This window comes from Musca domestica, unplaced genomic scaffold, assembly GCF_030504385.1.
Source record: "Musca domestica strain aabys unplaced genomic scaffold, Musca_domestica.polishedcontigs.V.1.1 5, whole genome shotgun sequence".
NCBI classification, from domain to species: domain Eukaryota; kingdom Metazoa; phylum Arthropoda; class Insecta; order Diptera; family Muscidae; genus Musca; species Musca domestica.
In genome coordinates this window covers 16,030,646-16,056,976 of record NW_026712346.1, presented here as the reverse complement: position 1 = coordinate 16,056,976, position 26,331 = coordinate 16,030,646, and the positions used below count along the sequence as shown (strand labels likewise).

General features: G+C 35.3%; 1 protein-coding gene and 1 long non-coding RNA gene across 4 annotated transcripts in view; both read left to right on the top strand.

Moving 5' to 3' along the window:
* The first annotated feature begins 8,877 nt into the window (after positions 1 to 8,877).
* On the top strand, positions 8,878 to 11,547 carry LOC131805017 (uncharacterized). Its single transcript, XR_009343469.1, has 2 exons — positions 8,878 to 10,691; positions 10,759 to 11,547. It is a non-coding gene; the product is annotated as an uncharacterized LOC131805017 (long non-coding RNA).
* Positions 11,548 to 18,538: 6,991 nt separating this feature from the next.
* LOC101899448 (E3 ubiquitin-protein ligase parkin) overlaps positions 18,539 to 26,331 on the top strand; it is a 48,607-nt gene continuing 40,814 nt past the window's right edge. For 2 of the 3 annotated variants that reach the window (XM_059128085.1, XM_059128084.1), the window contains exons 1-3: positions 18,539 to 18,900; positions 18,961 to 19,144; positions 19,201 to 19,546. In XM_059128085.1, the coding sequence (XP_058984068.1) occupies positions 18,643 to 18,900; positions 18,961 to 19,144; positions 19,201 to 19,546 (788 nt within the window). In that variant the 5' untranslated portion in view covers positions 18,539 to 18,642. The remainder of the gene's footprint in view (positions 18,901 to 18,960; positions 19,145 to 19,200; positions 19,547 to 26,331) is intronic. The other variant, XM_059128083.1, reaches the window with a different exon arrangement.

Sequence of the window (26,331 nt, the reverse complement as noted above, 5' to 3'; positions counted from 1 at the left end):
TTTTCGTTCTTTCCGCCTTCCTTCGAAGATATTCTCGAAAGGTATTCCTCATTTGAAAAGGGACTTCGCACAATGGCGTATGTTTTAAGATTCATTCGCCAGACCCATTCGCGGTATAGGGGTACATTTAATTACCCAAACTCTCGGATTTCTGCCGAAGAATTAAAAGAGGTTCGTACTCGCCTCGTAATTACAACTCAAAAGCTTCATTTTGCTGAAGACTATAAAAAACTAATCGACAAGGAACCCATTTCTAAAAACAGTTCCCTCGTTCCCCTCAATCCCTTTGTTGACGAAAATGGTGTCATGAGAATTAATGGTCGTCTTGTACGTGCGCCCTGCCTTTCATATTCGGAGCGTCATCCCATAATTCTTCCCTATAAAAGTAGGTTCGCGAAACTTTTGGTCGAATACATCCACATAAAATGTGTTCATGGAGACGTACAGCTTATGCTTCGTACGCTAAGGATGGAATATTGGATTCCTCGAGTAAAAATTTTGATACGTTCGGTGGTTCATAATTGTAAAGTATGTATCTTGGAGAAGAAACGACATTGTAGCCAAATAATGGCGGCGCTTCCACCTGAAAGAACAATAATTGATAGGGCGTTCACAACAACTGGGGTCGACTTCGCCGGTCCATTTGAGATTAAGTCATTTACTAGCCGTGCGTGTAAGATTACAAAAGGATATGTTTGTGTGTTCGTTTGTTTTTCTACCAAGGCCATACATTTAGAGGCAGTATCCGATTTGTCCACTGCCAATTTCTTGCTGGCTTTTCATCGATTTGTTGCACGTCGAGGTTGTCCTAGCTTGATATATTCGGACAACGGTACGAATTTCGTAGGTGCTTCCCGTGAGTTACGTCGGAATTTCCGAGAATTCATCCGGAATAGTTGCGAATCGGTCTGTAATGTATTTGCAACTCAGGGCCTCAATTGGCATTTCATTCCAGCGGGTGCTCCACATATGGGTGGGCTCTGGGAAGCTGGAGTGAAAAGTTTCAAGCAACACTTTCGAAGACAAGTTCGAAATGTTCGACTTACCTCAGAAGAATTGGCAACCGTTCTAGCCAGAATAGAGGCTTGTTTGAATTCGCGTCCTCTATGTCCGATGTCTGATAGTCCGGATGAACTAGTAGCTTTGACACCAGGTCATTTTTTGATTGGCGCTCCATTACTCGCTCCTTCTGAGCCTGTAGTATCTAACGAACCTTTATCGCTCGTGAATAGGTTTCGAAAAGTACAGTCCCTTGCTCATTTGTTTTGCCTTAGATGGAAAGAGGAATATTTAAAAAGCTTGCACATGCGCTATAAGTGGAAATTTCCCGAACGCGAAATCCAAAAAGACGATCTTGTGGTAATTCGTCATGAACAACTTCCACCGACATCTTGGAAGTTAGGCCGAGTAGAAAATATTTACCCGGGTATTGATGATCATGTTCGAATTGTCGATGTTCGCACAGCAAATGGCGTTGTAAAGCGGCCTATATCTAAACTGGTCGCTTTGACCGACCATTCAATTTCGAATTCCCTTTAAATCCGCAATTTTTTCTTAGAAAATGGATTCCTCTAATATGTACAACATCGATCTCGTGACGGCAATTGATAACCATATGGAAAGGGCCGACAAAAAACAGAGGACTACTTCGGAGGTAGTGGATGATTTGGTGAAGCCAATCGCTGCAGTGACACTCACTGAATCGGAATCCGTCTCTGCGGATCCGATAGAAATGTCAACGGAATCCGTCACTGCGAATTCAAATAATCTTGCTGCCACTTTATCGAAATCCGTCACTGCGGATTTAAATATAAATAACGCGGAATCCGTAACTGCGGGTTCAAACGAACGGCATTTGAATATTGAATCCGTCTCTGCGGGTTCATCGGGTCAACAACTCTTTCCTAACAGATCGGAATCCATAGCTGTGGATTCAATCGCGACCGCTCGTTTGGTAGAATTGCGGAGTACGACCGTTACTGCGGTCGATTCGGACACCCCACATAAATATAGCTGTCGGGTTTGTCTGCGCAGGCACTCGCTGAGCACCTGCAAACAATTTTTAGAAATGACGCTGGACGCTGGACGCTGTTGTGGTCCAGCATCGAGATTGTACGCGTTGCCTTGGCAAATGGCACCAAGCGCGTAATTGCCATAGCACCAAAAGCTGCTACAAATGCGGTGGGGACCATCATGCTTTGCTGCATGATAATAGAAAAGATGTTGGTCGAGGTTCTCAACCCATGTTCCGTCCGCGCCAGCATACAAGGTCTCGTCCGTACCCAAGCTCTATGTCTGGTCCGAGTACTAGATCCGATCTTCGTTCGTCTGAGGTTTCACGATCCTTCTGCCATTCATCTGGTAGTTCCTTGGGCATACTGCCTTTACAATCGGTGGCGACCTTATCCCCAAGTCTAGTAGTACGACTTCAATGTGTCGGACCGACTTTTCCAGTCCGAGCGGTGCTGGATACTTGCTCAATACAGAGTCTCATTTGTGCGACAATGGTAGACCAATTGAAACTACCCACTTCCGACCTAGATGGAATTCGGCTTTGCCGAATCACGGTCACGTCCGTTTATGATGTCACTCAAAGCATAACTTTAGTGGTAAGGGTTACAGATCTTCGCCACGTTTACACCCCTCGTGAAGCCGTCAATGAAAGGATCAAGGAGGCATTCCTTGGATTGCCTTTAGCAGATCCCTCCTTTTTTCGACCAAGTCGGGTTGCGTTAGTGCTGGGCCGGATGTGTATTCAAAGGTGGTGACTCATCGGGTGCAAACGACGCCTGGATTACCTATAGCACAATACACCATATTTGGTTGGGTATTGTCTGGAGTCTGCTACAATTAGTAGAACCTAGTAAAAATCCGAATTTTTGAAAACATTAACTTTACCAAAATAAATTTGAATTGCTCACAAAACACTGCACCTCCTTTTTCATTATACAGTACCTACATGTTACAATACATAATATCGACCTGTGTTACAACATTCATAATGTTGCAAGGTGGGCGCCTAATGTTTACGTAAGAAATATTAAATTAATTTATTTGCATTGTTTGGAAATGCCCCTCTTTTTTGTCGTTCTAATTTCATTGTGTTTGATTTTGCATACTCGTTAGAAAACTGCCTACTCCTTATTGTTACACCATTGAACTGTCAACTAGCAGTTTTCTAACGAGTATTGGTTTGCGCCGACGCCACCTTTCAGCATTATTAATCTTCGTATCGATCGTAGCACAGGTAATCTGTTTGTTAATTTTCCCTTTCTTATCTATTATTTTTATTTATCAATAAAGCGACTGCTTTCTTTGAATTTTGGAACTAAAACTATTTGTGTTTTTATTTTTCTTCCCTTTCTTTATCGGAGCGCAATTTCGGCGCATTTACACACACATTTTAAGTCAAATCGATTCGAAAATATAATCAAAACCCTCCAAATAGGTAAAATCACGAGGTACTTTTATATGAGCCCTATACTTATAATTATTTGAAAGAATTTGTTTTTCTTTCTAAAATCTCAAATTACCAACATTTGAGGAATTTTAAAGGGGTTATGTCATTTGAGGGGGGGGGGGGTATATCATTTGAGGAGGGCTATATCACAATGTAAACCAAACTGATACGTATTATTTACGAATGATACTCCTAGGACTGTATCAAATTTCAAACTTTATCGTAACTTTTGCGGAGTATGGGGCAAAATATTTGCGGCCCTTTGTGTGGGGTTAAGCTATATAAAATGGTCTTTAAAAAAGTTAGATCCGGGAACCCCTCTTTAGGATTTTTATTTACCAACCAAAAAATTTCCTAAACCCAAGATTATCTGCGGGGCAGTGTAATTACTGACGATAGTGCATAGTGCCCGTATAACGATACCTATGATTTAAGGTTACTTTTAAGGGTTCGGAAGAATTTTCCGAGTATTTGAATCTTTTTCGTACTATATTTTAAATTCACTCCACGTTTTTGTATAGTCCGCATATTACAGTGCCTCTTCATATTCGGTATTTCACTGATTGAAGTCCCAATGAATTTTGCATTTGGGTTCTCATTGGATGGATTATTTCCATATATAATCAAAATCGAAAATTTAGGTATGGCAACTATATAACGCCATGTATATAAAATATGCAAACTTTCTCGATTTTTTTTAAATAAGAATTTTAAATTCCAAAAGGCATTCTGAAACAATTGTACACAAAATTCCATATCATAATAGAACAGTCCATTTTTTCAGTTCCGCGATTTTTCTCAAAATTTTCTTTAATGACAACGTTTTCACTGTAATTACAAATAACCAAAATAAATGTTGAGTCAAATGGGCCCAGTCGTTCCCAACTGATGTGTTACTACATTTTTTTTAAATTGTATATAAATTTAAAGAAGTAGATCTGACCAGTTCCTCTGACCCCAAACAGATACCTTGGGTTAGAGTGAGAGTCAAGATTACGTCGTATACTAACTGTGGAACAGATATCTTCATGATTTTGGCAAATATTAGGATTTTAGATACATCGAAAAAATGGGCGCAAAATTGGGCGTGGTCACTTTTTCTTTGCATAAAAACCTAAATCGGGGTAGGACGAACATTTAAAAAAAAATATCCAAATACATTCAGCCGATCTCAACTGATTCAAATATCAACGAACAACAATTGGTTTATATATAGATTAAAAAGTAGGCGTGGTCAGTTTCTCAGCCCCTAAATAAATACTTACGATTGGAGGGAAAGTCTACCAACGAACAACAATTGGTTTTTACATGTATATATCTTCTATATATATAAAAATCAATTGGTGTTCGTTGATAATGGAATCAGTTGGGAACGGCTGGACCGATTTGCAAAATTTTTTGTTAAAACGTCCGTCATACCCCGAGTTAGGTTTTTAAAGAAAAAAATATTGCCCACGCCTACTTTTACGCCCACTATTTTGATTTTTGTAAAATCTTTATATTTGCCAGATAATGAAGATATCGGTTTGAAAATGATTACACGAGATACTATTGACTTTCCCTCCAACCCTAGAGATTTATTTGGGGGCTGAGGAACTGACCACACATACTTCTAATCTATATATCTTATCTATATATATAAAAATCAATTGTTGTTCGTTGGTAATGGAATCAGTTGAGAACGGCTGGACCGATTTGCACTATATTTTTTACATACGTTCGCCATATCCCGAGTTTGGTTGAGAACGACTGGACCGATTTGCATTATATTTTTTACCAGTTCCTTTTTCTTTGCATAAAAACCTAAATCGAGGTTGGACGAACATTTTAAAAAAATATCCAAATACTTTCAGCCGGTCTCACCTGATTCAATTACCAACGAATAACAATTGGTTTATATATAGATTAAAAACTAGGCGTGGTCAGTTCCTCAGCCCACAAATAAATACTTAGGATTGGAAGCAAAGTCAACAGTATGTCGCGCAATAATTTTAAAACCGATATCTTCATTATTTGGCAAATATAAAGATTTTAAATAAATCGAAATAGTAGGCGTTAAAGTAGGCGTGTTCAATAATTTTTTCTTTAAGAACCATATATATTATATATAGATTAGAAGTATGGATGGTCAGTTCCTCAGCCCCCAAATAAATCCCACCCAAACAAATAAATATCAATTATTTATTTGGTTTTCAATTTTAATGCTTGCATATTAAGTTTATCATTCTGTTTGTAACACCACGAAATATACATTTCAGACCCCACAAATTGTGCATATACTTGATCAGCATAAAATTCTATAACGATTTAGCGATCTATATTCACCTGTCCGTCTGTGGAAATCTCTCTAGTTTCCGAACGAAATGAACTAGGTTCATAGAATTTTACTCAAATGCATATTATGTCTGCAAGACCATGTAGGTTTACGTTTTGGTATAGCATACCATATAATGGTACCTCCCTATTTTCGGTGATTTAAGTGACATTATTAATCGGAAATGCTACAAATTTGGTATTTGAAGTTCGTAATGGATACTACAGCCTATGACATTTGACCCATTTTGATGATTTTAGCTACATTATTCACCGAATTCTTTTTTTTTTAAGTTTCGCATTTCATAATATATAAAAAATTTAACGTCTACATTCGGTGTTTTACAGATTTAACAACATTTTTATACCCTCCACCTTGGAAAGAAGGGTATATTAACTTTGTCATTCCGTTTGTAACATCCTTAAATATTCGTCTTAGACCCCATAAAGTTTATATTCATAATCAGCATAAAATTCTAAGTCGATTTAACGATGTCTGTCTGTCTGTCCCTCTGTCTGTTGAAATCACGATACAGCCCACATTATTTGACGTAGAGCGCCAAAATTTAGCAGAGCTATTTGCATTGTGTCTAGGATGGTTGGTATTGAAAATGATATATGATATGATATATCGGTCCACGTTCTGGTATAGTCCCCATGTAACAGTACCTCCCTATATTCGGTATTTTGATTATTTATGCCACATTTTTTCACTGATTTGTCTAAAAATTGGTATTTGTGGGTCATAATGTGTCCTAGTTCGTATGGCGAAACATTGTAATTATATGTCCACGTTTTGGTATAGCCCCCATATAACGATACCTCCCGATATTCGGTAATTTGATTATTTTTTGCCACATTTTTTCACGGATTTGTTTGAAAATTGGTATTTGTTGGTCATAATGGGTTCCAGCTTCGGTGGCGAAACATTGCATGCATGGGTCAAAGATTTGATATAGCCCCCATATAACGTTTTGGTGTAGCCCCATATAACGGTACCTCCCCATAGTCGGCATTTTAATGGTTTTGCCACATTTCTTCTAATGTTTACTTTACCCTAAGGTGGAGGGTATTAAAAGTTTGGCCCGGCCGAACTTAATGTTTTTTTAATTGTTAAAATATATTTTTGTTTTGAAAATTGCCAAATGTGTTCCAAATGGTGGAGGGTATTCAAAGTTCGGACAAAGTTGCTGATTAATATTTTTTTGTTTCTTTACTGCTTTATAAATACTAACATCTCTAAAATGTCCTGCTCATATGATATTTGTACCAATCTCACAGACTCCGATAATACAATTGGTTGTGCGCCAAACGGTCACATTATATTTGATGCAAATATAGCAGATGCACTCAATTTAGAATATAACGGACTAATTTTGTTTTGTATAAAATATCGTCATATAAGTGTTGAATTTTATAATTTCGCAAGACATATTTCTTCCGAAATAAGTGAAATAGGTAGAGATATCTGGCATTTTCTCGTTTTATTCAATTTTTGAAAAATTTCCTGTATTGGATGAGTTATTGTCTTCTCCACTTGTGTCGTCGGCTAAACCAGTGACTTCATATGTTGCAGCCAGCGTACCTCCGCTGGTTTCTACTAATTGCGGAAACTGGTGGAGCGAATACGTATGCTGCTGTGTGCAAAAACACAACCCAACCCAAGGTTTTGCCGCAGGTCTTACAAATCCTTTCTGTCCCAATCCTACGAGCGAAGCGAGTTCATAGACTACCTCTCTTAGACGAAAAGAAACCAGACCAACTTACGCAAGGGCACCTTTACCGGCAACTACTAGCACAGACATCGTAATCTGGCAATAAACCATTATCGATGGCTCCCGCTATGAAAATGGTTTTTGTCTCAAGGCTTGCACCAGCCACTTTGATTGAAGACATTTGTTATATGAAATCTAATATCAAAGGTGAATATTTTTTAAGAAGTCAAAAACTTTGTTCGTCTTTCTCAGAAAGTAGATCGTCTTTTAAAACTGTTTCTTCTGAAATTGTTGATAAATTTATATCGAAAGACTTCTGGCCTGCTAGGGCATTTGTTAAAGAATTTATCGACAGAACAGATAATTTAGCTCATCTTCCTCAAAGGACAAAAAACCAAATAAATTCTTACTATTATGTTAATTTGTTTACAGAAAAGATCGTACTTTTAGAAAAGATGGTAGTATTCTTATACCGATCAAATGTGACAATTGTGCTAATAAAGTTGAAATTTTGATGCCATAGAATTTGTTGGAATCTATATTGAATTGGGCAAATCCAAAAAAATTGTTACTTGTTCAGATATATATGAACGTAATTTATCAGCAATTCTTTCTTTATCTAGAAAAATTAATGACAATGACCGTATTTTAGTTCTTGGTGACTTCAATATGCCTTCGGTTTCTTATCTTAAACTTCCGGACCCCGAAGCCTTAATTCCTTTAACATCTAACGCGAAAACTAACCAACACACATTTGAAGTTGTTAGTTCTTTTTCCGATCTCAATCTTTATCAATTAAGCAATATAACTAATGCTCTAAATAAAATACTAGATCTTGTATATGTTAACACTGCGCAATATTTCGATTTATTTAGAATCCCACCAGTATCGATTCCCGAAGATAATCATCACCCTACTTTCTGCCTATCTATGTCTTATTGCAGTTCATTGAATATTACAAATTCGTATGATTCTAAACCCCATAAAAATTTTCTAAACTATAAAAAAAAGAATTTTGGTAAATTAAATTCACTACTGTCTTCCGTAGATTGGGTTTCCCTATGAACTTCCAAAAATTGTACTGAATATGAACTTAGCATCGAGAAATCTTATGAAACGTTAAATAGATATATGATAAAAAGTCTCTAAATTCAGAAAAGTAGTTCAAATAAATCACCATGGATAACATGTGAGTTGATGAGATTGAAGAACTTAAAGAATAAACTTTTTCGTAAATTTAAAAAATCGGTATCTGACTTTGCCTACGCTAATTACTCTATTTAAATGTCTAAGTACACTCTAGAGTCTCGTAGATTGTATAAGGACTAACTTGATAAAATTAAATAAAAATTTTAGATCTAATTTTTATGAATTTTATGAAATTGTAAATTTAAACAGAAAGACTTCAAACAAACATAATGTTTTAAAATTCAAAAACAAAGATTATGTTAATGACAGCGAGATCTCTCAGTGTTTCGCTAGTTTCTTTTTGTCAGTTTTTTCAAATAAAGGTTCTCAGTCAATTGATCACTATACATATGACTTGCGTCAACTTGATCAAGTAAATATTCCATATGTTATTGATGCATATATATATGTTGGCTTGCGCAGTTTATAAACAATTAAGAGTGCAGGCCCTGATGGTGTTCCTAGCATTATACTAAAATTTTGTTACCACCTTAACTACCCCATTAACTCTATTGTTTAATTATTCTTTAAAATTTGGTTACATTCCCTCCCTCTGGAAGAAATCTTACTTAATTCCATTACATAAATCAGTTAGTGTATCTACACATCCAATTGTAGGGGTATTGCAAAATTAGCCTATTGAGCCTATTTTCTGTCCTTATCGATATGGTTTTTGGGCGAGGTTGTCGACTATCACAAATCTTACCAAATTTACCCCCATAGTTGTAAAGGAATTTATTAACGGTATGCAAACTGATGCAATCTATACAGATTTTAGTAAAGCATTTGATTGTGTCAATCACCAACTTTTATTTAATAAACTAAATCATATAGGCTTTAGTAATAGTGGATAGCATCGTATTTAATAGATGGGACACGATTAGTTTTATTTGAGGGTTGCCAATCTAGCTCTTTTAAAAGGACGGAAGTCATCTTGGACCGGTCCTTTCTTCCTTATTTGTAAACGACTTCAATAAAATGTTTTCATGGTGCTATTTAAATGTCATGGACTTAAATTTTTAAAAAAATGTAAATAATCATATGTGCTTTTAACGATCTAATCATGGTACAATAAGGAGGTAGAACAGCTTCGTAAAACAACAGAAATACAGCCCTAAGGCTATGCCCGCTTCCTATCAAATTTGTATACAACACGTTGTTTTCATTTATTAAATATTTTTCCTCCTTTTTAAAATCAGTTAATCAGTTCTTCCAAAAATAATATCTAAACAGTTCTATCTTTCAATTCCATGGCAAAACTGGCGAATTGCTTTAATGCGCGTCTAGCAATTTACGCGACTTCCAAACATTGATTTTGAAAATATTCTGTTTTTATTTTTCAAAACAATAAATTAATACACAAAATTGGCAGAAGTCGGGCACTCTTAGAAAAAAATTGTTATCAGCTGGTAGCTCTACCTTACCTTTTTATTGTACCATGGATCTAATCCTTTACCAACTGTATATAATATTAACGGGAAAGTTTTAACAACCGTGGGATCCTTTGTTGATCTTGGCCTCCTAATGGATCCTAAGTTATCTTTCAATAATCATATTATATCAATGATTAAGAAAGCTAATGGTGTTTTAGGATTCATAAAACGGTGGGCTAAAGAATTCTCTGATCCGTATGTTACCAAACAACTATTTGTATCACTTGTTCGGCCTATACTAGAATATGCTTCAGTTGTATGGCATCCTAATTATACCATCTACTATACTACTAAAATTGAATCGGTGCAAAAACAATTTCTGCTTTTTGCGCTGAGAGATTTTCATTGGAATAGTGGTTTTACATTATTGCCCTATACTAGCACCACCTAAATTAACAATACCATAAGGGCGTATAAAATCTTAAATGGTAACATGCATTCGGACTTTCTTATTTCTTCTTTCAGAATTAATATCCCATTTAGATTAAACAGGTGTTATCAGTTTCTAAATATTGATTTTCACCGAACTAATTACTCTGTGGGTGAACCTAAAAGTAGAATGTGTCCAGACTTAAATTCTTGGTATGATATCATAGATTTTGGTGCTAGTATTAACATAATAAAATCTTGAATAATTATTTTTCCACAGGCTAGTGAAATATTTTCTGTAGCTGGTATTTCAATGCCCACCATGGTGTGGATCATGGCGAGTACGCGATTCCTACGTAATGGGGAGGTCGCCCCCACGGTCGGTTGGGGTGGGAAAGAGTGGCGTTGGGAACTTTCATATAAAAAAAAATACTTAGCTTGAAATAGATTTTTACCTTTTTCAATAAATTTTTACTATTTTTTATTATATTTATTATATTGAATTTAACTAAGTAAGAGTTAATAGAAAATGAAATTCCTATCTTATGTTTTCAAAACGTTTCCTTAATTCAAGCTCATTTACTACTTAAATAAATTATCTCATCACTTTGTTACTATAAATTAAAATAGGAAATAAGAAAAATAAACTACTATTAATGTTTTTCCTACAAAAACGTAAGGAGCTGCAACTGGTCGAGTACCAATTCATATTAATAAAATTACTGCTATTGTCCAAAATATAATTGCATTAATTGGATTCCTCGGAATTTTCTTAAGTGATAGAAAGGTAAAATAGCTTAAATTGCAATTGATAATACTAATGTAATAACTTGATAATACTAATGTAATAATTGATCCAAGAATAGCATACGCGCAAAAAATATTATTAAGAAGTAAGATTGCGATTTTCCAAGGAGCGCATATCAAAAGATTTTTCATTTTGGAAGAATGTGCTGTTCAAAAAATCCGCCATCATACCATGTCTTGCGAAGAACATTTGAAGAAAGCTTTGATTGAAGAATAGCAAAAAAATTGAACACATCTAAACTTGTTAAAAGTTTGCCATATAGGCTACATATTGTATAAAAGTAAAGGAATAAATAAAAAATATTAATGTCTAGAAATACTTTAAATTATACGAAGTGTACGAGTTTAGCTTCGGCATTTTAATATTTATTTTTTCTTTACTTTTAATGAATTAAGATGTTAAGTTTTGTTGCTTTTAAAACTATTTACATTGTGTATTAGTAAAATGTAAAAAAAAAACATTTTTTGTAAATTTTAAATTTTTTGAAGTTATAAAAAATATTTTATTATTTATTAACTATGATTGGCTGGCTGGTATTGTTGAGATGTAATGGTGCAGGTTTGTACGTTTATTTGTTAGTGTTGTTTGACATGTGTTTCTGGCGATAAATAGTGAACATTTTCTTCACTTAACTGCCTGGTAGGTGTTACTACTACTACGGTCTTGATGGTGTTGTATCCAGTCGATGTCGTCTGCATAGCCAAAAGTTTTACCGCTTTGTGCCGCTGACTTCGATAAGAAGAGTGTCCGGTCAATTTTGTTTCCAGCTCCGTCATACACTCAAATCGGTATAAACCGCCACTGCTTGCTGCTTCCAAAAGTTGACACTCCTCTGGCGAACTCAGGATTTTCTTCCATATATCCAACTAGTGCCCGCAGCTGTGCAGTTGACGATTCTTTGGTGCTGTAATTGAGGAATTAATATAATGTTGTTGACATATTATAATTATATTTTTACTTACCTTTTTGTTTCTATTTTCAATCAAGTAATATTTATGTTGAAAATAATTTCATGAATTGTAATAATACAAGTGACTGATTTTGACATTTGTGTTCGCATGCATGCGAAAAGAAAAAGTTAGTGGAACGTAAAATTGCACTGAAATGCTTACGTTTTCGTTCGCTTTGATTTTCGTCAAATTTTTCATTCTGAAAATTTTAGTGGAACGGAAATCAGCCGTTTGTCGTGTAAAAGGCATGCGAACGTGTTCTTTCGATATCGTGGAACAGACAGTAAATCACAAAACGTCAAATCGAGTTTGACACTAGTATTACTATAGACTCAAATCAGCTGGGACTTGCTGTTAACTGTAATAATTATACCATGATGTTAACCCTTCGATTTGTACGCAAATTTAACAAAAGAGAAGAATGTTCTAATAAAGTTTACTTTACTTTGCTACTGTTTGTCTGTTCCAGAACTGCAAGAATGTAAAAATGTTTACTACGATAACCGATTGGCAAAGGATGGGTCTAAAACAGATCCATCCACATCATTTATATTTTTTAAAATAAAATTACCATTGTCAATTCATTAAAAATTGGAAGTAGCAAAAATTTCTTTTATTGTTTTTCCACGCTGTAAACAAAAAAATCACCATATGCTGCTTTAGACTTTGCACATTATATTGTATAAAGTTACTAGTTTTTATTGTGAATTTTCAGATTCTGTATTACATATTTTGAGTGTATTATTGGTGTTAATAGATACGTTGTTTACTCCTGAGTGGGGCTGTGACTGCTGAAATTTGTTTAATATATCGGCATTATTAGTGTGGTAAGTACTTTTGACATTTGCAAACTGTGTTAAGGTGCAAGTACATAATAAGCTTGAAGTCATGGCTAGGCATATTTAGTGACATTTCATAAAGGGATTACAGATCCGAACTAAAATCCTGTCGTCGTTTTCCATTATAATTTGACATTAATATGCCTAGCCATGACTTCAAGCTTTTTATGTACTTGCACCCTTAATGTTTTTTCTATTTCAGATACTTTTGAAAAAGTTTCTAGATGGGAAACGGGTTGAGGCGGTGTTATTTGGATCGGACTGGCTGTGACGTGATGAATTAGATTTCTAGGTGACGTAACTTTGTTGTATTTTAATTTTGTGACTCTTTTATTTATTTCCTCATAAGCGATTCTTTTTGGTGTTTTATTTTTATTAAGAGGGGGAAAGGCAGTTTTAAATTCATCTTCTGAGAGTATTTGGAGTCGGTTTTGGGATTCAGGGTATTTTTAAACAACTTCTTTTCTTGACAGGTTGCAAGCGCCATTATACTTCTTGTGTTTCTTTCTGGTTTCCATCTTGGGCACTGTTTTGAATCGGTTGCAAAGTGATCAATACTATTGCAAAGAATGCATCGTGGAGAGTTGTACACATCTTTTGTAGTTGGGAGACATTCTTGTTCATCTGGGCATTGATTAGGGCATATGATAAATTTACCACAGTTTAAATAAATATAATAAATAAATATTTCGGTCGTATATTATACCAATTTTAATGGTTTCGGAATATTCAATTTTGTTATTTTCAGTTTTTCCCGTGAAGCTATATACTGATACAACATCCATATCATTGTTTGTTTGTTGCTTAATTGTATTGGCATTAATTCTCGGTGGTACGTTTTTCATTATATATAAACGTTGTATAAATCTTTCTGGGATAAACGTTTTGAGATTAATTAAATTAAAATTTGGATTATTTGCAAAAGAGTTTGTCGATCTAGCATTGTTGAATGTTAATCTAAAAAGATTGTGGCCAATATTCTTGCAGGAATCTTGCATAGTTCACATATTTTCCTCCTTGCACTAATTTGCGTTTCTGAGGAGAATAATTCATGGAAAGGACCAGGATGATATCATGGTACAATGAAGAGAATGTAGGCCAACTTTGAAAAAATTGCAAGTATAGAGGTCTACCTGTTTGGCTTGTAATGTCAGAAATAGTATCAAAACAATAACAAAATCAAACAACTTGTTGCATTTATTTTGAATAAATAATTGAAAACCGCGAAAACTGAATGAAAGGTCAACACTTCTTTTCAAAATCACAACTCTAGATTGTGTCGATGCATACGATGAAATAAACATTTTGAAAACATCCGAATTTGAATTTTTTCTGAAAAATTTTTTTGTTATTGAGAAGAAAACACATACATAAACAAATAAAGATGACATATTAAGGCAAGAAAATAAAAAAAATTGAAATCATATGGTATCATAGCCCTACCTTGATATCATTGTACCATGGGTGATATGTTGGATGGTTTCATGGTAGAAGAATACAGGTAGATGCATCAACGCTCGAGAACATTGATATGTCAAAAAATGTGAAATGTTTCTTCAAAACTAAGTAGATTTTAATACAGATTTTAGTACTCTGGAAAATGTATATGGGGAAGTCCTTAAAATCAAATTTATCACAAATTTCCACGTGTTGTGTAATAAGGAAAGACAACGAGGACAACCACTGCTGAATTGAAACTGAAATTTAGTAATTTAACATTACAAAAACCATAAATCGCTGAGATATCTGAGATTGTAAATAGAAGCCGATCTGCAGTACATCATGAAACGGTTCAAAACAGGTGGATGTGTAGAAAATTGATCAAAACGGCAAATAATAAAATATTTCCCTTGAGTGATGTATATTTACGGCAGATCAAAAAGAATCCATTCTTAAGTGCATCGAAGCTCGCAAAAATTGCTGAAAAGGATTTGGGAAAAGTGTGTTGCCCTGAAACAATAAGAAATATACTGCATAAGTCGAATTACAATTTAAGAAGATAGACATAAACCTTTAATCAGCAAGCGAAATCAAGAAGTTAGGGTGCAAAGACATAAGAAGCTTGAAGTCAGGGCTAGGAATATTTTGTGACATTTCATAAATGGATTACAGAGCCGAACTAAAATCCTGTCATCGTTCTTCTTTATAATTTGACACCAATATGCCTTGTCATGACTTCAAGCTTTTTATGTACTTGCACTTTAAGTTTGTAATTTACCAATTTATTTTTTACTTTAAATGGATTATAATGTTAAGTTTCATTGTTTTTTAAATTGCTACATAATGTGCTAGTAAAATGTAAAAAAAAAAAACTTTTTTTGTAAATTTTAAATTTTTGGAAGCTATAAGAAAAATAATTCTTTTTCTTTAGCTGTACGAATTTCGCTTGGAGTTTGTTATTATATGTATTTTTTACTAATTTAATCATTTAAAAATTGGTTTGACAATTCATTGTCCCGGCAGCTGTGTCGATGCGTCTACCTGTATTCTTCTACCAAGGACTCTAGCATATCTTTACGACCTCATTGTATATTGGATCAAGGCGACTATAGTTCTAAGTTAAACATATTAACCACTCGATTTGTATTTACATTTACCCAAAAAAGAATAATACTCTTATGCTAGGAACACAATTGGAGCGAACGACGAATTTTTTCGCGGCGTATGTTCGTCGTCAAAAATAAAAACCATATGTGTATATGGAAGTGCACACAATCACGGCGACGGCGAAAATTTCGTCGGTCGCCGCGAACTCAATTAGCTTTATTTCTATTTCATACGCCGGCGAACGGCGACAAAACAGTACAAGGTGGCCATACTTGTACGAATTTTATGTGTTTTAGTAAATAAAGTTACTTTTTACTTAAAAATTTGTTATGGTCACTCTACTATCTGTTATTCGTATAAAAAAAACATAAATAATTTGTTTATTTATTTGTGCACTTGCGCCTGAGTGAAGATGGATATCAGTGAATTTATAATAGAGAAGATGGACATAACTGAAATTATAAAGAATTATGAGTTCTTGTATAATTTTCATTGTAGTCAACAAATGAGCAAAAAGTAAACAACTTCATCAGCTGTTTTATAATTTCGTCGGTATTGTGTTCCATACGACGAATTTTCGCGGCTCATTTTGTCGCCGCGTAGGGCGAAATTCGTCGTTCGCTCCAATTGTGTTCCTAGCATTATAATGTTTATGCCATGGTAGAAGAATATAGGTAGACGCATCGACACAGCTGCTGGGGCAATGAACTGTCAAACCAATTTTGGATTGAAAATGTTGAATGAAAAATTATTTAAATTTGTAAAAATTATAATAACCTCCGAATGACATCGTATAAGAAAACATATAAAAATCTACTTATATTTAAAAAAAAAAACATTTAAATTTTTTGACATATCAATCCTCCCAAGCGTTGATGCGTCTACCTGTATTCTTCTGCCATGGTTTATGATAAGTTCACATGATTTGATCTCCATTCCTTGTTCGACCATTAATTAAGAAATATCCACTTAATTCCCCAAACAAAATTAATGTGGCGTTTCCACTGCACTTGATTCGCTCTCTATTCGTTGTTTGACCCTTAACTATGAAAAAACTACCTAATTCTTCACACAAAATTTCCTGAGCGAACACTCATATTTGTACGTTGTTCAAATCAAATCACTCTCAGAACAACGAAAAAATATGCCCCATCCCTCACAAATGAGAGCATTTATCGAAAAAATAAATTATGACATTTAAAAATTAATAATAGAAAAATTTAATGAAATTTTAAAAATTTTTGGGAAGACTGAAAATTATAAATGAAAACTACAATGTTGAATGGCGTATGTATATTCAAACGAAAGTAAATTTTGTTTTCTCTCTCATTCGAGGTACGCATTTCGTCCACGAGTTAAAATTTCTACAGAAAACTGCAAACAAAATAGTCAATATTTTCAAAATGTGTCTATCGGCAGAAAAAATGTTTGACAAGTGTCTCTTTAGCAGAATTTAAAAATGGAAAAACACAAAAATATGTTCAACATGTCAACATTTACACAAAAAGTTGAAAACGTGAATGAAAATTGTAAAATTAATGATATAATAAATCTTTGGGAGAAAAACAATAATTTCTTATATTCATACTAGTTAGAATTTCATGTACTTTCGTATACACTCCCTTTAAAATCAACAAACAATTTTTTTGAAAAAAGGAATTATTTTACTATGAATTACGAATCGTGCCGTATGAACGGGTTAATTCGAGTACCTAATGCTAGGAACACAATTGGAGCGAACGACGAATTTTTTCGCGGCGTATGTTCGTCGTCAAAAATAAAACACATATGTGTATATGGAAGTGCACACAATCACGGCACCGGCGAAAATTTCGTCGGTCGCCACGAACTCAATTAGCTTTATTTCTATTTCATACGCCGGCGACCGGCGAACAAAACAGTACAAGGTGGCCATACTTGTACGAATTGTATGTGTTTTAGTAAATAAAGTTACTTTTTACTTTAAAATTTGTTATGGTCACTCTACTATCTGTTACTCGTATAAAAAAAACATAATTAATTTGTTTATTTATTTGTGCACTTGCGCCTGAGTGAAGATGGATATCAGTGAATTTATAATAGAGAAGATGGACACAAGTGAAATTATAATAGAGAACGTAAAGAATTATGTGTTCTTGTATAATTCATTGTAGTCAACAAATGAGCAAAAAGTAAACAACTTCATCAGCTGTTTTATAATTTCGTCGGTATTGTGTTCCATACGACGAATTTTCGCGGCTCATTTTGTCGCCGCGTAGGGCGAAATTCGTCGTTCGCTCCAATTGTGTTCCTAGCATAATTCTGAGAGCGAACAACGTTGTTCGGTTTCCAATGGAAACATGCTATTACTGAGCGAACAATAATTGTTGTTCTTTGTTCCATTCAAATCACTCTCAGAACTAAGATGAAATGTGTGCCATCCCTAACATATAAGAGCCTTTATCGAAAAAATTAAATATGACATTTAGAAATTCAAAAAAGAAAAATTTAATGACATTTTCAAACATTTTGGGAAGACTGAACATTATGAATGAAATCTACAACGCTGGATGGCGTATGTACATTAAAACGAAACTAAATTATGTTTTCTCTCTTATCCGAGGTACGCATTTTGTCCACGAGTTGAAATTTCCACAAAAAGCTGGAAACAAAAGAGGCAGTATTTTAAAAATGTTTATATCGGCAGAAAAAATGTTTGACAAGTGTCTCTCCAGTAGAAATTAAAAATAAAAAAAAATACAAAAATATGTTAAAAATGTCAACATTTACACAAAAAGTTGAAAACATGAATGAAAATTGTAAAATTACATTGTAAACGCGGGGTAAGCAAAAATAACAGTTTGTACTCGGCATAATGGGAACCTGGCATAATACAATATTTTTGATATCAAAAATTGACTTATCGATTTCCAGCTGATTCGTCCTCTTATTTATTTTTATATTGTGGTTCGTTACGTGCATGAATATTTTGCATATTTACTTCAGAGGGTTGTAGCTAATGCTTCCTTAAAAAAAAATAAATGAGTTTTTTGTTTGATTTAATAAAATCCTTTATAACAAAAATGTTGGAGATATTGTCATTCGGGAGAAAAACCATTACCAACACGTTGAATATATATGTCAAAACAAATACTGGAAAGACGTTGTCAGTGAATTTAGAGCCGCAGTGGGACATAAAAAATGTCAAAGAAATTGTTGCTCCACAGATGGGCTTACAGCCCGAAGAGGTTAAGATTATATTCGCAGGGAAAGAGCTAAGCGATGCTACAACTATTAAGGTAAAGCGGATAGGGACCGATAAAAATTCCGTTTCTGTTACTTACGATTATTTTTGACAGGAATGCGATCTGGGTCAACAAAGTATCTTGCATGCAATACGTACACGACCAGTAAGAGAAAGGAAACGATTGCAGTCCACTGTGGCTGAAGAAGATCCTGATGAGCAACCTTCCAAGCCTTTGTGCGAAACATTGGTCGATCTTCAATTGCAAAGTGAAGAAAGGAGTAATATCAGTGAGAAAGGTAAATTTGTTCCATAAAATGGTATAAGCCAATAATTTGAGCATTACATTTTGCAGATCGCGAGCGTACAAAAGCTCACTTCTTTGTTCATTGTTCTCAATGTGGTAAGTTGTGCAAGGGAAAACTACGTGTTCGCTGTTCTTTGTGCAAAGGAGGGGCATTTACGGTTCACCGTGATCCAGAATGTTGGGATGACGTTTTAAAAACGCGGCGAATTCGTGGGCATTGCGAGTCATTAGAAATTGCATGCGTTGATAACCAAGATGGCGATCCTCCATTTGCTGAATTTTACTTTAAATGTGCCGAACATATTTCTGGCGGGGAGAAGGATTTTGCTGCGCCATTGAATTTAGTTAAAAACAATATCAATGATGTTCCTTGTTTGGCATGCACGGATGTAAGGTAAGTGGATGCCGTGGCAATAGACAATAATTATCAGTCTAAAATACATCTTCAGGTTGTTACCTTCATGTCTTGAAACGAATGTGCAGTCGAACTTCTGTGTAACAAACTTTTCACAACGCATCTTCGGTTAACTTTTCTTTGGGGGAACCCAAGTTGAAACTCTCAGAAATAAATATATATATATATATATATATATATATATATATATATATATATATATATATATATATATATATATATATATATATATATATATATATATATATATATATATATATATATATATATATATATATATATATATATATATATATATATATATTTGACGTAGAGGTTCGCGTTTGGTGTAGGTCATGATGGGTTCTAGCTCCGGTGCCGAAATATTGTATGTATAGGCCCAAGTTTTTCTATATCCCACATATAACGGTACCTCCCGATGTTCGGTATTTTGATGATTTTTGCCACGTTTTTCCACGAATTTGTCTAAACATATGTATTTGTAGCTCATAATGGGTTCTAGCTCCGGTGGCGAAATATTGTATGTATAGGTCCACGTTTTTGTATAGCCCCCATATATCGGTACCCCCGATATTCGATTTTTTTATGATTTTTCCACAGATTTGTCTAAAAATTGGTATTTATAGCTCATAATGGATTCAAGCTCCGGTGGCGAAACCTTCTATGTATAGCCCCCATATAACGGTACCTCCCGATATTCGGTATTTAGATGATTTTTGCCACATTTTTCCACGAATTTGTCTAAACATTGGTATTTCTAGGTCATAATGGGTTCTAGCTCCGGTGGCGAAACATTATATGAATAGTTTTTGCATAGCCTCCATAAAACGGTACCTCCTGATATTCGGTATTTTGTCGATTTTTGCCAAATTTTTTCACAGATTTGTCTAAAAATTTATATTTTTAGTTCATAATGAGTTCTAGCTTCGGTGGCAGAACATTGAAAATTTGGAACCACGTTTTCCTTTGTCGCACATATAACGATACTTTCCGATATTCGGTATTTTGATAAGTCACATCTAGTCACATCACCCCGAAATTGTTTCATATTTGGTATTTAAGAAGATTTGGTAGATGACATTCCTTGTATAAGTATAAAATTGCCTATATAGGTTCCCGTTTTGGTATGGCCTCATATAACGGCCTCACCCACTATATGTTTACTGGTATTTGTAATTTAAAGTGGAACACGTTTGAATTCAGATACTTTTAAATAAAAACGTTTTCTTTACCCAGTAAAAGTTCGCATATAATTTGATGGTCTCTCTTCAATTATGCGGTGGAAAACTTTTTATAACTAGTAAATACTTTAATTTATTTCAATTTGAAAGAAAGTTTATTCGGGTGACATTGTGTCTATCAGTCTGCAAGAAAATTTCGCTTTGGTATTTGCATTTTTTACATGAGTGAAGAGAATACCAAATCCCCGGCCTAATGCCGTATTCCTGTGTTTTCATTAAAGAAAATCGCCGTTAATACACGTATTTATATGAAAGAAAAATGTAACAATTTCAACATTGTAAGTTCTAATACTTTTGTTTTGTGTATCGATAATAAAAACGTAAATAGAAAAATGTGAACGCGTTCAATTGCAAATCGCACATTTAGAATTCTTAATTTTAGGGTCCTTGCGTATTTATGTATTGTATTATGTACCTTTTTTGGGAATTTTAGTATTTTTGTACCGCGCGAATTAAACTTACTTTAGCACTCCTACCTAATACATAAAATAAGTCTTAGATTTTTTTCATCACAAAAATTGAAGACATGAATTCATAGGAATGTTAAAGGCGGATTACCGAAATATGCAAGATCCATATATTTAGGGCACCCAAACAAAACCACATCACAATTTGCAATCCCACGGCGGCCGGTTCTATGTACCGGATTGAGTCGGAGGATCAAATCTTCGACCAGGGGCCGCCAACCCAGCAAATACATGTTCATGTTCGTCCATTTTTCTAATGTGGGAGTAACATTACCCGGAATGTTTGCTCCTTATTCTCTTGGTCCGAGGCGGGATCGAGACCAATCACGGACCATGGTTCTGTTTCTTTCCAATTGCTTCCTGCTGCGCCAATGTAGACCCCAGAGAGTCTTCATTTCCGTCGTCGGAGTATGAGACTCCCCCGCAATCTCCACAACAGCAAGTCCTGCAGCAGTTGACGCCACACATTGCTGTTCAAGTTTCGGGCAATGCATCGTTTCTCCAATTCAACTCTGATGGTCTCCGAGGTAAGATCAACGAAATTGCAAACTTCATGAGTCGGAAGAACATCAAGGTCGCAGCGATCCAGGAAAGCTGAGTAGCACCTGCAGGCTTCATAGTTGTGATGGATACAACGTATTGAGAAAGGATCGCACCAGAGGTGGAGGATTAGCGTCCCTATTGCACCACTCTGTCCAGTACAGACCTATCTCGCCTGAGCTTGAATCTAGTGACCCGTACATGGAATGTATGGGGGTAGCGGCGAAGTGTGGAACCGCCGAGGTAGAGGTGCTTAACGTGTACATTCCGCCGTTAAATAGCTGGTAGGCAATAACCGCCTGGTACTAGGGGATTTAATGCCCATCATGAGCTATGACATTCCGTCCTAAGTAACGACCAAAGAGCCATGGCCCTGACTGAGCAAATCGATAGCTCCACGTTTTGCACAGTGAATGAGGACGCGCCCACCAGAATTAAGGGAGACTGCCACAGTTCGCCGGACATATCCATCGTGCCCCAGGTCAGACGAATGACGTAACGTGACAATCCGTCATTTCGCTAGGCTAAGACCACCTCCCTATTATTCTCGCCGTAAACAGACCTCATAGACTTTGAACGCCGCACTTTCCTTAACTATGGGAAAGCCAATTGGCAAGAATTCAGAGAATATACCAATCACCGCTTTAGAGAACTGCTCAACCCATCTGATGTTCAGGTAGCAGATAAGTGTTTCTGGGACATCATCAAAGCTGCAGCCCCTCCCTATATACGTGCCGGTCAAATACCAAAATAACACAAAATTTCCCAGCAGAGGCAGCGGGATTAGCAAATGAGCGAGATGAGCTTCGCCGTTCTAAACCTAATAACCCCAGAGTCAGGGAACTTACTTTGGAGATAAACAGGTTAGTCGATGAGCATAAGCGGGAAATGTGACTAGAACATCTGAAGCATTGCAGAACGGATAATCGAACATCTTTCTCATTTAACGGCGTAGAAGTGACAGACGTCGTTAGCCAAGGTGAGGTGATATCTCTAGAACTGTTTAGCCTCTACCTTTCTGACATTCCACGTCCTCCACACGGCATAGAGATAATAACGTACACAGATGATTGAATGACGCTTGTGGCATCCGGAGCCATCATATATGACATATGCGATCGGTTAAATGCTTACATAGTTGATATAACCGCCTTTTTCATTGCGAGGAATGTGAAGATATCCGCCACTAAATCGACGGCCACACTTTTCACCACATGAACTGCGGAAATGATGCTATCTTTGAATGTGCACGTCGATGAAGTTGTAATTCCGACCACCAACTACCCCATGGTCTTAGGGTCACACTCGATAGCCTCTTCAAGTCGTCCGCGCATACCACAACTATCTGGTGGTTCTCTAGTCTCTGGCCAGCAGCACTTGGGGAGCTGATAAAGAAACCTTGTTGAGCTCTTACAACGCGATAGACCAGTCTGTGGTAAACTATGCGGCTCCGGTGGGTCCGCCAACGTTAGTGCTACGCAGTGGAAAATATTCAGTCCTGCCAGAATGCCGCCCTTAGAACCGCAACAGAGTGCCTCCTCATGACATCTGTCGACCACCTACATGAGGAGGGGAAGGTCTTACCGGTGCGACAGCATAATAAAATGCTGTCAATGCAACACCTGCTTGGGTGCTACCGACAGGTTGTTCAGTAAAATAAAAAAAAGATTAGGAGACGGCACAAAGAATCTCAACTTAATAAAAATAACTATATGAAGGATGTCATAATTTTTCTCTTATATGTTAACGATTTGCCGACTTCAATTCACAGTTACTGATGTATGCAGTTGGTGTTAAAATATTTTTAACACATAAGTCCAATAAGCAGTCATATTTATTGCAATACGTTCTCAATAATTTGTTTTCGTGGTGCAATTTTAATTTTAAAAAAAATTAAACATACGTGCTTTTCACGATAAATTCTTTTATTAACTGTATATAATATTAACGGGAACTTTTTGACACCTGTGGAATCCTCAATTTATCTTTTAATAATCATATTTTATCAATGGTTAATAAAGCAAATGGGGTTTAAGGATTCATAAAAAGTAATTATTTGTATCACTTGTTCGGCCTATACTAGAATATTCTCTAGTTGTATGGGACCCTGTCATCTACTCTGGTAAAATTTAATCAGTACAAAAAAAAAATCAGCTTTTTTCGCTGACAGATTTTCATTAGAACAGTGAATTTCCATTACCGCCCTATATTAGCAGACTAAAATTAATTAGATTACCTACATTATAAAATAAACGTATTACGTTCAACGCCATAATGGAATTTAGAATATTATATGGTAATGTGCCTTCGGACTCGCTTTTTTCTTCTTTTAGAATTGATATCCATTTATACTTTTATATAAACAATGATTTTCACCGATCGTAGATTTTGGTACAAATATTGATATAATTAGATCTAGAATAATTATGTTTTTAAATAAGTAGCAATAGATTTTTCTACCGGCTGATAAAATATTTTCTGTAGCTTATATTTCAATGCCTACTATGTTTTCCACCATGGTATAGATCGTAATGAGTTGGTCGACCCCACGGACGGTTGGGGTGGGAAAGAGTGTCGTATGGAACGTTCGAAAAGGAATGACATTTGACATTTGCGGTAGCAGAAACTGCAAAAATGTATTAGTGTTGCAATTTTTTCAAGGAAAATTCGTGTTGTGTAGTCCCATACAATGGTACATTTTCTAACAGGATTGTTGAAAAATTGGTACTAAAGTTTGCAACGGGTCCCATCTCCAATGGACGAACATTGTCTGTTTCTGTATTTCACAATTTGATGATTTTAGACAATTTTTTTAGGGTAGTCGCTTAAAATTCCGTATGTAGGGTTTGTGAAGGATTCTGTTTTTATGGCAGAAAACTACTAGTATAGGGTCATTATTTCTTTTATCACTCATAAGGCGGTATCTGCGAATAGTTTGTATTTTGGTGTTGTAAGCCACATTTCATTGGTTAAAATTGAAGTAGTCCCAATATTCAATCCTAATACTTTTATTTTTAACGGGTTTCTTTACCACATGTTGTTTTTGTAGCATATAGCATTGTAACCAACTTCAGACTGCTGTCATTTGTATGCCACTCGTCCGACAGCTGTTAAAATTATTCCAGTGACAGCTCATTATATTCTTTACAAGCGTACAAAAGCATTTTGGTGAGAATTTTTCAGAAAAAAAGTTATTCGTGAAGGAATTCAAGCGTGATTTCTTTATATTTGGCTGGAAAACCATAAGTGGCTATCGGTAGAGCACTCCAGCATTTAAATGTGAATAAATATTTTGTGTCTCGTGCCACATCAGCAACATCAGCAGAAATGGTTCGAAAAGTAAACAAGCGACTTGATCGAAACTCGCGTCGTAATGGCCGAAAAATGGCTCTTGAGCTGAACACATCGCAAAATTCCATTCGGCAAATATTGAAAAACGAGCTCGGGGTAAAGCCATTGAAATTCCAAAAAGTGTAAGAATTTACACCGCAACAGAAAGAAAGAGTTTCTTCGCTTGGCCGAAAATGGTGAACTGCCGAATTTGGTTTTCTCCGATTGATTGTAAACAAACAAAATGAGGTCAGCTGAAAATGTGCACCTTCGGTTGGCCACCAGAGCTCAAGCGCCGGTCATGGTTTTGGTTTGGGCCGCCATAATAGCCGATGGTTGCTCTCCGCTCGTATTAATCGACCGTGGCATCAGAATAAATGCCGAATATTATGGCGAAAATTTGATGCTATTCCGAAATTGTTTTCATTCATTCAATAAAATTTAAAAAAAAATTAAAATTATTGCGTTTAACTTTGTTGCAGTTTTTTCATCTCACCCTGTACATAATTTAGATTTTGATAGACACCTTTCCAACAAAACTAGCTGTGATCTTGTTTGTGTTAGATTGTGTTGAATAACACATAACATAATTTATATTGCGAGTTCATTGTTAACCCTATCAAAAGCTTGTATAAAATCAGTATAAATTGTGTAAGGTTGATTACGCTGAACAAATTCTTCTGTTACTGTTCTCGTAAATTTTATTCTTATACAATTTTATTCTTTATGATATGAAATCAATATAGATTGAATTTTGCGTGACATTACCACAGTTTTTTCAAACTTTCTTGGAATGACACTTCATTTTGAAATTTCTCTATAACGTGATGCATTTCCTAGACTACCAAACTTATGTTAAGCTATAAGACTTTTTCCAGAATGTAGAAAAGTGACCATATTTAAGTAAATAATTGAACAATATAGTTAAAGAAAATACTAATGTTTAAGAACAATACTCAGGTTTTATATTAGATATGTCATCCGGCCTGGATATTTCAGCGATTTTAAATTACGCAAACTATTGGATACACCTTGGCATTGTAGGAAGCTCATACAAATTTCATCAGTCTGTGACATCTTATTATAAGGTATCAATCTTTGCTCGGCAGTTTGTACTCGAAAAATTCTGCTGTACATTCAGCAATAACAATGCCTGTGAGAAATCATTTTAAATTTATTTAAAATG